At 39.8% G+C, this 13,684-nt stretch overlaps 2 protein-coding genes across 2 annotated transcripts; one reads left to right on the forward strand and one right to left on the reverse strand.

The window, feature by feature from the left end:
* The first annotated feature begins 251 nt into the window (after nt 1-251).
* Nucleotides 252-3,804, forward strand: LOC144025782 (insulin-like). The gene is made up of 4 exons (XM_077532113.1): nt 252-589; nt 749-816; nt 2,932-3,132; nt 3,540-3,804. Exons 1-4 carry the CDS (start codon nt 576-578, stop codon nt 3,683-3,685), a joined length of 429 nt encoding a protein of 142 aa, XP_077388239.1. The 5' UTR covers nt 252-575; the 3' UTR covers nt 3,686-3,804.
* Nucleotides 3,805-3,996: 192 nt separating this feature from the next.
* On the reverse strand, nt 3,997-13,558 carry hmmr (hyaluronan-mediated motility receptor (RHAMM)). The gene is made up of 20 exons (XM_077532814.1): nt 13,410-13,558; nt 12,931-13,029; nt 12,769-12,839; nt 12,557-12,634; nt 12,267-12,455; nt 12,060-12,146; nt 11,797-11,908; nt 11,649-11,714; nt 10,524-10,597; nt 10,384-10,454; nt 9,956-10,281; nt 9,504-9,652; nt 9,155-9,369; nt 7,022-7,129; nt 6,842-6,955; nt 6,175-6,762; nt 6,025-6,097; nt 5,629-5,805; nt 4,477-4,639; nt 3,997-4,367 (listed from the first exon to the last, which is right to left on the reverse strand). Exons 1-20 carry the CDS (start codon nt 13,453-13,455, stop codon nt 4,339-4,341), a joined length of 2,835 nt encoding a protein of 944 aa, XP_077388940.1. The 5' UTR covers nt 13,456-13,558; the 3' UTR covers nt 3,997-4,338.
* Nucleotides 13,559-13,684: the final 126 nt, after the last annotated feature.

Genomic DNA, 13,684 nt, shown 5'->3' on the forward strand with positions numbered 1-13,684 from the left:
AAATGAAGTTCAACTATTTTTTATTTTTTTTTAAATCAATGGGCAGTGCAACATCTAAGTGCAGCGCTGCCTGGTCAATAGGTTGTGGAATTAAAAGAAAGAAGAAAAAAAACTCACTAACTATGGCCAGCAGATGGCAGCATTGTATCTCTATATGAAATTACAATGAAACATGATGAAATCTGATGAAAAGGAACGTTTTCAAAGATGATGTGAATGATCAAAGCCTTTGTCATACTAAAGTTTTTTTTTGTAACGTATGGCAGTAAAAGAGTTAATCAGAAGACCGTGTTTAGACTAGTGGAACATATTATTGTCAAAAAAGAAGAATGAATACGCATCTTACGTGCAACTTGAAGGTGCTGAACTTGGTGTGTTTTTTTTGGTGCGCAACAGCACTCAATCTTTACCACTAGTGGCCACTAGCCAGCCAGGAAATCCTTTAATCTATTACCCGACGCGATCAGAACGTGACATATGGTGTTTGTCACCTACTGAACTCTGCCATTCAGGCCGCCGCTCAGCAGGGGGACTGAACGGGGTCTCCCTCCTCAACTTGATTTGAACTCTGCTGTATGGACATACACGGGTAAATGACTTAGTGCTACTCAAGAGCTGATCAGCATGTCTACAGGTCGCAGCGTTAATAAGAAGGAGCGGAGACGCTGAGAAAACACAGGTGCATGTGAGGAATGTCTTGGAAATGTAGCCAAGTGGAGATGTTCTCTGTACCTGTATAACCCAACAGGTCCGCTCCCCTTTTCATCTGCAACTATAACAGCTGCTCCTCCAACTGCGCTGAGGCCTCAAATAAAGGTAAGCGGTGTTTCTCTGTATTCCCTCAAGATCTCAACTTTGGAAATGTACATGTATAATAATAATCAGGATGAAAGTAATGAGAAGCGCGCGCTCGCCGGCAGCTCTATTATTCAGCCGGTCCACGGTGCCAAGAGCCTGGCATCCCGCTGGCGGGGGTGGGGGGCAGGGGGATGGAGATGTGGCGGGCCAGATCCCGCTCGTTGCCAATGTCGTAATGCTGGCGCCGGTGCATTGTTAAAGATTACTGTTAAAATGATTCATTTGCGAGCCAATAAGCTGCGGTACATCAGAAGAGCTCCACAAAGGCTCCGGCGTCGTTTCCAAAATGACTGCTAAAATATGTTTTCACCTTGAAACAGAAGCTGAGCATCAAACCTGGAGTATTAATTAATTAATCACAAATGTGACTTAATTAATGACACTAATGACAATTGTGCTCCAACGGAAAGATCAGCAAAGCGCTAAGTTTGGGGCTGACCTTGAGGATCTACTGACAGAAGCTACAATCAGTTTTCATTCATTTTATGTTCTACAAGATTTGAGTTGAAATCAAACTGAGGGGGGGGGAAAAAACAATCAATAGTTCTGTTCAATTAATTAATTATTATTATTTTTTATCTAATGTACTAATTTAGGTCGATTTCCACCCCCCTGTAAATAGGATGTGTTGTCAGTGGTATTTTGTTGATCTTGCCACTGAAACAACAAATTCATTCTGATGTTATGAAGCTTCCTGTTTGTCTCAAGAATGACTTTAGTGTGCAGGCGAACACTTGAGAGTGAAAGTGATACTGTATGCATATGCTGCTGTGTAAATCTGTCAAAAAAAAAAAAAAAAAAAAAAAAAAAATGCTGTAAAAGCTACAAAAAGGACGGCGGTTCAAATGTGACGTAGATTGGAGTGCACCCTCTATAGTCTCAAGTCTTCTGACTTTTTTTTTAATTTTTTTTTTATATGAGAGCAAGTCCACTATGTTCAGTTCTACTAATCCTGAACCGGCTGACCTGTCTGCAAGGTTCATACCAGGATAGGAGGAATGTTAAGCATGTTGGACATACTTTTCCCGTTTGATCCCGAGAGGAGGTAGCAGCCTGTTTGTTGGAAGTCAATTTGTGTGCTTAGTTTTTCTTTTGTTTTCCTTAAAAATTGATATAATTTACGATTAGTCTGCAGTATTTTTTTATTGTCTTAGAACAATGTGTGGCCAATATCATAGGATAGGTTTTGAGGGTGGGTGAGGGGGGGGCATTTAAAACACACACATCGCACTTACTGTAAAGTGCAACAATCAAGACTCACTACATGTAATGAGGTCAAAAGTATAAATGTTAATCTTATAGGATTAAACTTTACTTAGTTACTTTAAGATGCATCAATAAGTTACTTTAAAATGCATTAATATCTATATTTTTTTTTGCATCTTGTATCGTGTTGTTGTTACAAACGCGCACTATCGCGTACGCATTTAAAGGGATTTGTTCTAGTGTAGTTGCCGTAATTGGTGAGCCAAACTGGCGGGATCTTCTGCGCATGCGCGTCACCGATCGTGCCAGGTCACCGATAGTCTTGACAAATGCATTTGCTAATATATATATATATATATATATATATATATATGTATATATATATAACAAAACTAATTTAAAAAGGAAAAAAAAATTACAAAAAAAAGAAAAAAAATGCATCTGTTCTCTTCCGCATTTCGGCGGCTAGGTTTAGCGCCCCCTCACAGGTGAAACATTATATTGCACGTTTTTAAGTCATTTCACAGCCACACTGTAACCGGCCAATTCTGCTTATTTGTGCTGACAGTGTGGGGCACACCTGTCAGAAGTCTGGATAGGAAAATCACCGCCAAAAATGGCTCATAAATTGAATCAAAGCATAAATGGGAACATATCCATCCTGGCACGGCCAATACACAATGGATGGGTTAGTCAATGGTGCACTGCTCTGTGCTAAGTGCAGTGTGAAAAGGCAGAAAAGTATTAACATGACTTAGTTTCGTTTCCTTTTGGTGTCCCAATTTTCATGTCTTTAAAATTATGTTATTTCAAAAAGACCTGAATTATGTGAAATTCCTCATAATATAGTAGTGGTCTTTTCATCAGGTCTCCATTCTATGGCCAAGGCATCATGGGTGTTGTCCATCCTGTTTCTGCTGGTGGTCCCAGTTCCACGGGTTACCGCCGTACCGACCCAGCACCTCTGTGGCTCCCACCTTGTGGACGCCCTGTACTTCGTATGTGGAGAGAGGGGCTTTTTCCACAGTCCGAAACGACTTCACAAGAGGGAGCTGGAACACTTGCTCAGTAAGACCATGCAAAAGTCATACTTTGATGCAAGTCTTGACCTTAAACGTGGATTGTTCCCTTTGATATCTGATGGTTAGAAGGGGGGATAATCCTCAAATAAAATTTGGATCAACAACCTGCCATCCATCCATTTCCTTAGCCAGACAACTGCGTCTATTCAATTCTGTGACGTTTTTGAAGTTTAAACGCGACAGCTTTGATAGAAGCTATTGCTCCCACCCCACTCTCTCAAAGAGGCCCTAACAGGACTAAATGGATTCAAGTGATCAGATTACCTTGCCAAGCCATTAAGGCTCCATTAAAGTGCGACGAGTCCAAATGCTCATATGAGAAATTTGAGGTTCACAGCAGACGGATTTAACTCAGTTTTGGACACTTGTTTCCCCCCCCCCCCCACCTCTAAGGGTTCCTGTCTAAAAGGGCCAGACAAGAACAGCGGCTGTGGAGGAAATTTTCTGGCGGTGATGAGTCCAAGGTGAAGAGAGGCATCGTGGAGCAATGCTGTCATAAGCCGTGCAGCATTTACCACCTGGAAGGCTACTGCGACTGACCCGCTAACTCCACACACAGAAGCGCCTGTGGGAGGGGAAAAAAAAAAAAAAAAAAAGGTCCTCAAGTCCATGTCAGGTGATGTACTGGCTGTGTTTGACCGGCAGGAAATAAAGCTTCGTGACCCGTAACCCAAGACTCGTCCTCTCTGCTAAGATGTGATTTTGTTAGGATATCACAGCATGTTCCAGAAACATGACTTTCTGTCATCATTTCAACCTATGACTGCAATACTACAGTGCCCTCTGCAGGCTAGACACAGACATGGCCAGCAGAATGTAAACCAGTCAAATTAATTCAATCGAAACCACATTTATGGGTTAAAAAGATAGCTTTATTTACAAGATACAAATATGTGCATCCCAATACCTCATAATAAAATATCTCAGCTCACCTTTGCCTTTTTGGAAATGGCTTAGATAAAAGCTCAAACCTTCGCTTCTAATGAAAGGTAACATTTGTCAATCTTTGTTCATATAAACATTTTATGCATTTCTCGTTAAGAAATATAAGTCCTCTAACCTGAACTTTATGTGCTAAAGGCTAGACAAATGTCTGGAAAAACAAAACAAAAAAACTTGATCACCATCAATTTCCTTAAAAACAAAAACACAAAGATGCTCCGAAGCTCAACTCAACCATTGCTCTTCTCATCTAGTAGAATCTCTTTGCTGTGTGATTTTCTACAAGAGAAAAATCCAGAACAAAATCAGTCATCATTTATCAGTTTCCCCATTTTAAATCACTGAATCGAAATGAAAAGTAGCCCAAGTCAAGACATTGGCTGCTCACCTTCTCTCAGAGGTGTTGCAGTCTCGGCGTGCCTGTTCTCCTTATTTTGTCGGAACGCTTTACTGGGATCAAACCTGCGCTGAGAATCACCGGGGAGCTTTGATTTGAGGTGATTCAGATCGCTCGTCTGACGGCTCAACTGGGAGCGAAGCTTCAGCACCTCCTACAAAGACACACACAAGCGATAGACAGAAAGAGGGAAAGAGCCACAGGGAAAACTCGGGATGTGTTATACAAGTCACTGTATCAACAGCCAACTAGTCAGATTGAAAGGTTTAAAAAAAAAAAAAAAAAAAAAAAAAGTGCATATGTTACAGTGATTTAAACATTTTTATAGGCTAAATTTTTCAAGAAATGTTGACCAATGACAAGCAGTTAGCCGTCTGCCTCCTCCATCGCACTCTAGTACCAATGATGTCATGGGCGGAGATCCCACTAACTCACAATATAAACCAGAATCCTGAGCCTCCGCTGTAGAAGGTACGAGAAGGAAATGAAGACCAACTGGTCTGCGGCCTGTTATAGCCAAATTTGACATTTCAAATTTGACTGATATTTTCCTTGGCAGGAACCACTTCGTAATTGAGTTATACTTGCTAATGACCACTAGGGGTCGCACTGTTGCTGCTGATGCTTCGTTTTATGTATTTTTTATTTTTTGGGGGAATCCGGATGGGAGTCAACTTTACCTTTAATCACAGAATTGTGATGGTACAGGATAAAATGTTCATGGGAGCAGGAATACACAGTAGGCGGGGGGGAAAAAGAAAAGAAAAAAAGATTTATTTATTTTTTAAAGATTTTTTTAATGGCCCTGTCTATTTAAAAAAAAAAAAAAAGAAAGAAAAGAAAAAGATTTTTGTTTTAATGGCCCTGACCAACAGGGGTGTATATTATTATTATTTTTTAAATAATAAATCAGACTTCTGTTTTTGTTAATGTATGCATTTACATTTTTTTTTTTAAATTGTTGAACCCGTGTTTAATTTTTGTGAATGTTGTTTTACTGTGGAATGTACAGAATTATTTTGTAACTGGTTTTGAAAAACAATAGAAATTAAATTATTTGTTCACCGTTTTGCACCCCGACAGAAAAAAATAAGATTATAATAATAATTGAAATGTTGGAATACCCCTTCCAAGTCGCCTTACCTGTTTCAGGCCAAAATTCTCATCTTTCAGCTTCATCACATGTTTAATCTTCTGCTTCTGGTTCTGGTGACCAAGCAGACGAGCGTAAGCATCTGAAAGCTTGTTTAGCTCCTCCTGGTTTGCTCCCTTCTCGCTGATAAGTGCCCTTCGCTCAGCAGCAAAGTCATTCAGTTGCTCCTGGAAGTGCCACAAAATAAGAATATTTCAAGGGCTAAATCAAAAGTCAAATTATTATAAGTGTGTAATGCCAGACATTGAATGAAGTCACAAATTATGTGCAAGTATAAGCAAGTCTCAAGTTTCAGTTACAATAAAACATTCCGATATATGGATACATTCGTAGGCAGGCACTCCAGTAAGTTTCGTGTTTGGTGAAACAGTTTGCAACAGACTGACCTCGAAGGGTTTAACCTTAGCAAGAAGCTCTTCGTACTGTGACTTCCAGCGTTCCGTCTCGGAATGTGAAGAGCTTGGAAAGGAAAGAAAATAATTTTTTGCAAGGTGAAAAAGAAATTACTCATGCATTTATAACAAAAAGCTGCGCACCTATTTTCTTGTGCTTCAATGATTTGCTTTTGGAGTTCTTGCCGCTGCTCGTCCATCTCCCACTGCATTGTGACCTTCTCCTGGATCAGGGCCTTAACCTGGCACCGCAGAGTGTTCCGCTCTTGTTGTTGGTCTTCCATTTTGCACAGCAGACCCTCCACCATCTCCTCTGCGAGGGCTGCCTGAGACGCGAGTCGACTTCTTTCCTCACCTAATCGACTGAGCTCAGTCTGTAGTCTGAGAACCTCCGACCTGAGCCGAGTTTCAGCCTCCGGTTCCGCCCTTTTCACCTCAAATTCTGCTTGATATTTCATTTTCTCCTCTCTTTCTTGTCGCAGTTGCTCCATTATGATCACCTTTTCCTGGCGGACTTCCCCAAGCTGTTTCTGAGCCATTTGTTCCCGATAGAGCAGCTCAGCGACTTCCTGTCCTTTCTGCTCTTCAACTTGCCTCAATGTGTCGTCCATGTCTTTCGTCTGTCGCTGAAGCTGCTGCTCAAACTGACAGATTCTCAGAGCATGGCTGGCCTCCAAAGACTGCATCTCCTGGACTTTTTGATCGAGGCAAGCTTGTGCCTCCTGCAAAAGTCTACATCAAGATAAGAGAGTGAAACTCAGAAAACATGAAAATCTATCTTTTCTTAAATAATGTAATCAAGAGTGCAAACCCTGAGCTCTGGAGTCTTATTTGGTGCTCCTCTTCTTTTTGTTGAATCACTCCGTCCAGCTCCTCTTCCAGTTTTTTACGGCTCTCGTCTGCTCCCCTCAGAGACTCTTTGGTGCTTCAGCGGACAACAAAATCTTAAAACTCTCAGAACATTTCAGTGTAACAACACGTGACAACTCACCATTCGAGCTCTATCGACATCTCTTCAATTCTCTTCAATGTGCTAGCGTGCTCCTCTTGTCGTCCTATCATGGCGGTCGAATGCTTCTCTTTCAACAATGACAGGTCTCTGCTCAAAGAATAGGCTAGAATTACTCAAGTATTTTAACCATTCACTCGTCAATGCACCAAGGCAATCTGCTATGAGCCTTTTTGCAGTGGTTACATAATGTAATTTTGTTTTGGAATGGTGGGGGGGGGGGGTTGGTGGTTGTGGAATAGCACTTTTTTTATTTGGAAAATTCCATGTTTATGTTAGCTTTTTTTTTTTTTTTTAAATAAAACTTAAAAGTAGTGATGGACAAATGAAGCTTCATGAAGCACTTGTGGTATTTTTTGACTCCTCTAGATGGCAGTCGGTGAGTGAAGAAAATTAGATGTGACTGGAAAATTGGGCCATTTTTTTGTGCGTGTATGTTGCTCATCACGGACGCAGCAGCTGTTTAATTGTTTACGACGTGCGTGACGTCATGCATGTTGTGATCACGTCTCTGATCAACTGCTGAAAGCAGACTGACTCTCTCCCGTTTCATCTATAACAGCTCCAAACATCAAAGTGTATGTAGGAACGAAAAAATTTATTTATGTATTTTTGTTCTTGTGATTGTATTGCTGTTAAGGTTATGTTTGCTTTATGTTGCGTTTCTGTAAAGTTCTTTGTGGCAGCTAAGGCTGTTTGAAATTCATAATTAAATATTTCAATGAGTTCCCTCTAAACAACTGGCCTATTTGTTTATTATGTAAAAACAAACTAAGAAATAAGTTTGACGCTAATGAATAGGTGACCTTTAAATGCGCAAGAATAGCTTATTGTTACTTCGATATAAAACGCCATCAATGATGAAAATGCACATTCAGTTCCTCATCAGTTTTCCTTGCAGGGTGTGTACAGCTACAGAGTGTCAAGAATATTTCCTGAGCATTTGTCTTCATTAAGGAGATTAGGAGAGAGAAAAGATGGACCAGCCTGTGGGACGCTAATGTTGTTATTTATCCTGTGTAACAGATGTGCTGCTCAGCTAGAAGCAGCGGTGTCGGCGGCGGTGAATGTCAAATATGCTGAATTCCGGGAATTTAAACCCATGTTGAGTTGAAAAATGGAGTTTACTGATGTTATGCATTATAATTGAGAGGGAGACATGGTCATGTAATTTTGACTTTTGAAGCCAAATATTACTATAAAGAAAAGTGAGTAGACCCTCACACATTGTGAGCGTCTTACATCTTTTCATTGGACAACAAAGAAAAAAAAAAAAAACATTATTCTGCAATGTCAAAGTTGTCATGTGCAGCTTGCAAAACAGTAAATTTGCTGACTCCTTAAAACAACACACATTCATGTCTAAACCACTGGCAACAAAAGTGACTACACCCCTAAGTGAAAATGTCCAAATTAGGCCCACTTACCATTTTCCTTCCCCAATAAGATGTATATTAAAAACAAAAAAACAAAAAAACTAATATCTAATTTTGTAAGGACCTATTTTATTTCCTGTCTTTGGTGACTGGACGGTGGCATAAAATTGTCACAGGGTAGTTCAAAACCAACTGTAAAGTGTTCAATTTGTATCAGTCAGTTTTTGTGCCAGAAATTTCTTTGCATTTTAAACCCGTTCTGTTGTTTTCTTCGCATTGATTTCATCCTAATCATAAAATCTTACCAGGTATTACTTGTACTCTTTGTACTTCTGTATTTTTGATATAATGCCAAGACATTTTTTTTTAGTTTTTTTGTTTTAATTTTTTAAGTCAATATTTTGGCATTATTAGATTTAGGGGCTGTTGATTCATATAAGACCGTTATATTACAAAATAACTCATCGTAGCCTAACAGGGCCACCACCACTCAAAAAGGTTAACGCTGGGCACTGTTGTATCTCAAATTATGGGATGCTGGGCGAATGTTGTGGCATTCGCTGCTGCCATCTAGTGGCAGCATATATGAAGCTCAGCCATGGCATAAGAGAAATTTTGGCTTGTAACTGAATGTATACCACATAAGGATTTGTAACTGAATGCTCCGAAATTAGTGCACTTGTAAAACAAGTCAAGTCGAATGTTCACCAATTGTGCATTTCGATTTTATATAACTCACCGCTCAAAAAGTTTCCTGGTTTCACTGAGATGTCTCTCCAACGCATTAATTTCCTCCCGTCTCTGCTCGCCCGCTTCGCCTCGTCTTTGCAACTGTTCCTCCATGAGAGCCAGCTCTCCGAGCACCTCCTCCAACTCCTCATTCAGCTTACCGCGGCACTCCTCTGACTCCTGCCTCTCTTGCTGCAGCACCACAGTCAGAGAGTTCACCAGAGCCTGAAGGGTTAAAACAGAAAAAGAAAGGAAGAGAATAAGCTCCAAGAAATGTATTCACGTCATATTTAGACAGGCAAGAGATTTTTTTCTTTTTTTTCCCCCCAAAGGGAAATCAAATAAATAGAATGATTGACCCTTTCTTTTGCCAGTTCCTCAATGAGAGAAGCATGCCCATGATGGAGCTCAATCTGTTTCTGTTTCTCATCTCGGTTAGTGTCCTTCAGCAGTTTGAGCGCTGCTGCCAACTTCTCCAGTCTCTCGAAGCTCTCCTCTTGAATTTTGTCTAAAAGAAAACAACAACAACAAAGTATTTTGCTGAATTTTGTTACAGTGGTTTTTAGCTCATTCACTCCCAGCCATTTTCACAGAAACAGTCCCGTTCGCTCCCGGCCGTTTTACTGAGGCTGCATCAAAGCCTTCTGTATGCTCTAGCATAAAAAAATAACAAAAATAAAATAAAAAAAAACAACAACGTATAAATACGTCTTTGGGACACTTAGAACATTAAAAAAACAAAACCAAAAAAACACGTATTTACACGTTATTGGGAGCAAATGAGTTAATCAATATCGGTGCGTGAGCATACTTTTCTCCTCTGCCAAAAGCAGACACTTCTGTTCAAGATGTGCCACATCTTCACTCATCTTCCTCTCCTTCGTCTGGAGCACCTCCCGTAGCAAAGCAAGTTCAGCCTCCTGCTGACCAACTGTTGCTCGAAAGTCACTCACTGACTCTTGGGAAGCCTGAAGCTCTAACTCTTGGCTCTTCAACTTGCTCTCCGCTTCTGCTAAAGCCTCCTTTGTGGCCTGCATCTCGTGCTCATATTTCAGCACATCCTCCTCTTTTTGCCTGAGAGCAACTTCAGTGCTTTCAAGCTTTGTACTGCACTGCTCCAACTCTTCCTCTAGGTGTCTGCAGAACATGCAACAGAATAGCAAATCATGCATGAATGCATCAGTGACCTTAACATTCAGTATAATCTGACACCATTTTAGGGAAATATTACACATTTACTTCATTCTCTGCAGCTCGGCGTTACAGACGACGCCCTGTTCTGTTGTCTCTTTCATCTTTAAGCGCAGATCCTATAAAAATGAGTGTTAAATTATGCTTATGATGGATCAGTGTGCAAATAGTCTCTGTTTCACGCCCACCTGAATCTGATCATTCGATGCATCCAAATATTCCTGCATAGCCTTGACCTCCACTTGTAGCTGCTGTATCTCAGCTGGAAAAATAAATCATTGCAAATGAAGTTGGAATTGGTGGCCATTTAAATGCATAGGGGGTGAAAAAAAATAACCCATAAGATTCTTCAAAAAACAATAGAAAAACACGTTCATATTTTTTAAGCAAACCATAACTAATAACATAACATCCAGGGCAATTCCCCGATTCTATTATTGGCAAAGCTTTGAGCACTGCTGGTGTAAAATAAATTACATACAAAATGTATTGCATATACATACACACTGTATGAACATTTACATAGCACATTACTACTTGTGTCACATTATTTGAAGGTGCTCAGTGTAGAAACTTGGCCCAAAATATCTTTACAATAGCATTTTCATTTGACCATTTATGCCTCAGACATCTTCTGTTCTTGGTAACAGAACATGACAGTCATTTGCTTGTGCTTGCTGCAAATGGTTTGAGACGTACATAATGATTACAAACAATACGACACTGAGGGTGATCCATAACCCAATAGTGGCTTTGATGGACGATTACGCACTTTTTCACAAATAAAAAAGAAAATGAACAGTATAACTATCTATCCACAACTCATTACTACATAGTTCTGAATTGTCTTCTCATGTAACCATTAATTGACAACTAATCAAGTTAATTATTTTTCAGATGTGATTATTCATCTAGTTCTTGTTTAGTTTCCTTGCAATTTCAGTCCCTCATCAGTTAATATTGTCAGATTTATGTAGCCCTCCAAGAAAGCAGATTGATTACCTTGGTGTTGAATCACAGTAAAACATTTTAAAACATATGCTTTTACTTTGGAAAATTATGATCAAATTATTGTATATTTTCTGACATGTTAAGACCAAACGAGTAACTGAATCAATTATTGTTTGTTTATGGTTTCTGAATTAAAGTGACAAAAAAACTAACTGATTAATCAATAATTAAAAATAATAATTAGCTGCCCCAGTAGTTAACAAACCTATGCATTTATTGTATTGGGTCGTCAAAGTACCGATAAATGTAGATAGGCTTTAAAATATGATCTAGCCTGGAGCCTACATTAGAGGTCAACTCACCATGTAACCTGTCATTCTGTTGTCCTAACTCCTCATTGTGGGTTTTCATCACTTGATGGAGGTCCTCTGGAAAAAGACAAAAATATTGAAATTAATATAACCTAACATTTTAGGAAAACAGGGTGATCTGTTTCTGTTCATCCCTTACCCAAGTCATTATTCCTGTCCGTTAAAGCTTTGAGAGCATCCTTGCTAGCTTTGCGCTCCGTTTCTAACTCCTTGAGGTGGCCATCGACACTGAGCTGTACAACACTTAGCGCCTGCACTCAGAAATATAGTACATCTCAACATTTGATCGACAAATGAAACCATGATAATCAGCTTTGAATATTTGATGCTACATTTTCTTGTATTCCGGGTAATGAAAACTGTTGTACTGAGGAGAGTGGATAGGATATACAGAATTAACACCTTATTTTTGCTGTCCAATTTGTTCCTGGCTTCCATCAGCTCCATTGTAAGTGAATTGATCCTCTTTTTTGTTGTGTCAGCTGAAACCTGGGAGGAAATATGAACTCAGTATCAAACAGCACAAATAAGCTCATACTGTAGATGTGACTATTTTAAAATAGTTTCATTATTACACAAGCAAAAACGGAGGCTCAAGAATGAACAAACCTTGTTTTTTAAGAACTCATTGACTTTCTTTAGTTCAGCTTTCTGCCTTTCAAGGGTGGTGATGTTAGCGGTGAGTCCGGTCTTTTCCCTGACTGCCACCAACAGCTTGGCCTCCACCTTTTTTAGGTCCTCCTCAAGGGAGAACAATCGGTGATCCTGCTCCCCTCTCTGCTGGACCAGTGAGCGGATCTGCGAGACGGAATATTAATATTACTAAAGAATAACTCTGCTACCGAGAGTTGCAGAACAGCATTATTATTACTGCCCAAATATTGTTTTTGAAAGTGCACCTCTTTCTCTAATAATCGACGTTGTTTCATTTCCAAGGTCATGGAATGTTCTCTCTTTTTTGTACTTGACGCCTCAACCTGTAAGATGAATTTAAAATGGCGAGTAAATTGTATGGACACAAAACAGTTATATTATAAACTGTAAAGCCCTATGAGGCTCTTTTGTGATTAAATGCTTTATAAATAAACTTGACTAGTCAACTGTAACTTACTATTCCATCAACTGACAATGTTCGTCTGACAGGAGACATTAGTGCAATCCTGGAGGGCGATGGTGGGGGCACTGAACACACAGCAGATGCAAACAACTTCGTTACATGCCATTTCATTCGTTCCGTGCAGTAATGTGTCGATCGGAGTAACATGTTACCAACCTGCCTTAGCATGTTTGAACCGATCCGATTTCTCAAAGGATACAACTCCCTTCGGTTCTTCAGGTTTTATGTCATAGATGCCCGGGGCAGGGGCACAACCTTAGGAAAAAGATTTGCCGGTCACGGCAAAATAACCACTGTGTTGTGTTTAAAACACTACAGCTATATATTTTCTTGACCAGTTAGCAACTTGGCACAACTAACAAGAACTCAACATTCATTCGTAACACTGTACTTGCAGACCTGAGTTTGTTAGGAAACAGAACACGAATAACTTCATGTGCAACTCCACTTATTCAGCAACACAGCAAAAACACAAATACGACAAACAATATCTCATTGTCTAAAAACTGTCCTACGATTTTGGACGTTGTGTTAGTAAATTCTACTACAAACCAGTTTTAATCGTTTAAAAAAAAAAAAAAAAAAAAAAACTGCAAGCTTTAGCCGATTCAAAAACGCTGTTCGATTTTACTCACCAACAGCTTCGTTGAACCTTTTCAGAGGAGCTCTTGAGAAAGACATTTCGCATCCAAAGATTTTGATCGTTTTTCTCGAGTCGTGTCACAACGCCAGCAGAAAGCGGCTGCTACAGGTTTCGACGTAGAAATTTCAAATTTGCCTTAGGTACCCTCTTCCGGGTGAGGGACCAATAAACGTAGAGTCATGTACCTTACGTCATGCGAAAGTATACGCATTTCCGGGTGCGTGACCAATGAATGCTGAGTATGTTTACGTCACGCAAATTCGCCAA

This window comes from Festucalex cinctus, chromosome 9, assembly GCF_051991245.1.
Source record: "Festucalex cinctus isolate MCC-2025b chromosome 9, RoL_Fcin_1.0, whole genome shotgun sequence".
In the NCBI taxonomy this organism is placed as follows: Eukaryota; Metazoa; Chordata; class Actinopteri; order Syngnathiformes; family Syngnathidae; genus Festucalex; species Festucalex cinctus.

Bases quoted from the DNA above. Each gene is read 5' to 3' on its own strand.
- LOC144025782 (XM_077532113.1), top strand. The intron at 817-2,931 runs GTAAGCGGTGTT...TCTTTTCATCAG, and splicing joins CGCTGAGGCCTCAAATAAAG to GTCTCCATTCTATGGCCAAG. The intron at 3,133-3,539 runs GTAAGACCATGC...CCCACCTCTAAG, and splicing joins GGAGCTGGAACACTTGCTCA to GGTTCCTGTCTAAAAGGGCC.
- hmmr (XM_077532814.1), bottom strand. From the start codon at position 13,455: ATGTCTTTCTCAAGAGCTCCTCTGAAAAGGTTCAACGAAGCTGTTG. The intron at 11,909-12,059 runs GTGTTAATTCTG...TTCTGAGTGCAG, and splicing joins AATTGGACAGCAAAAATAAG to GCGCTAAGTGTTGTACAGCT. The intron at 6,956-7,021 runs GTGAGTTGTCAC...TGTCCGCTGAAG, and splicing joins ATGTCGATAGAGCTCGAATG to CACCAAAGAGTCTCTGAGGG.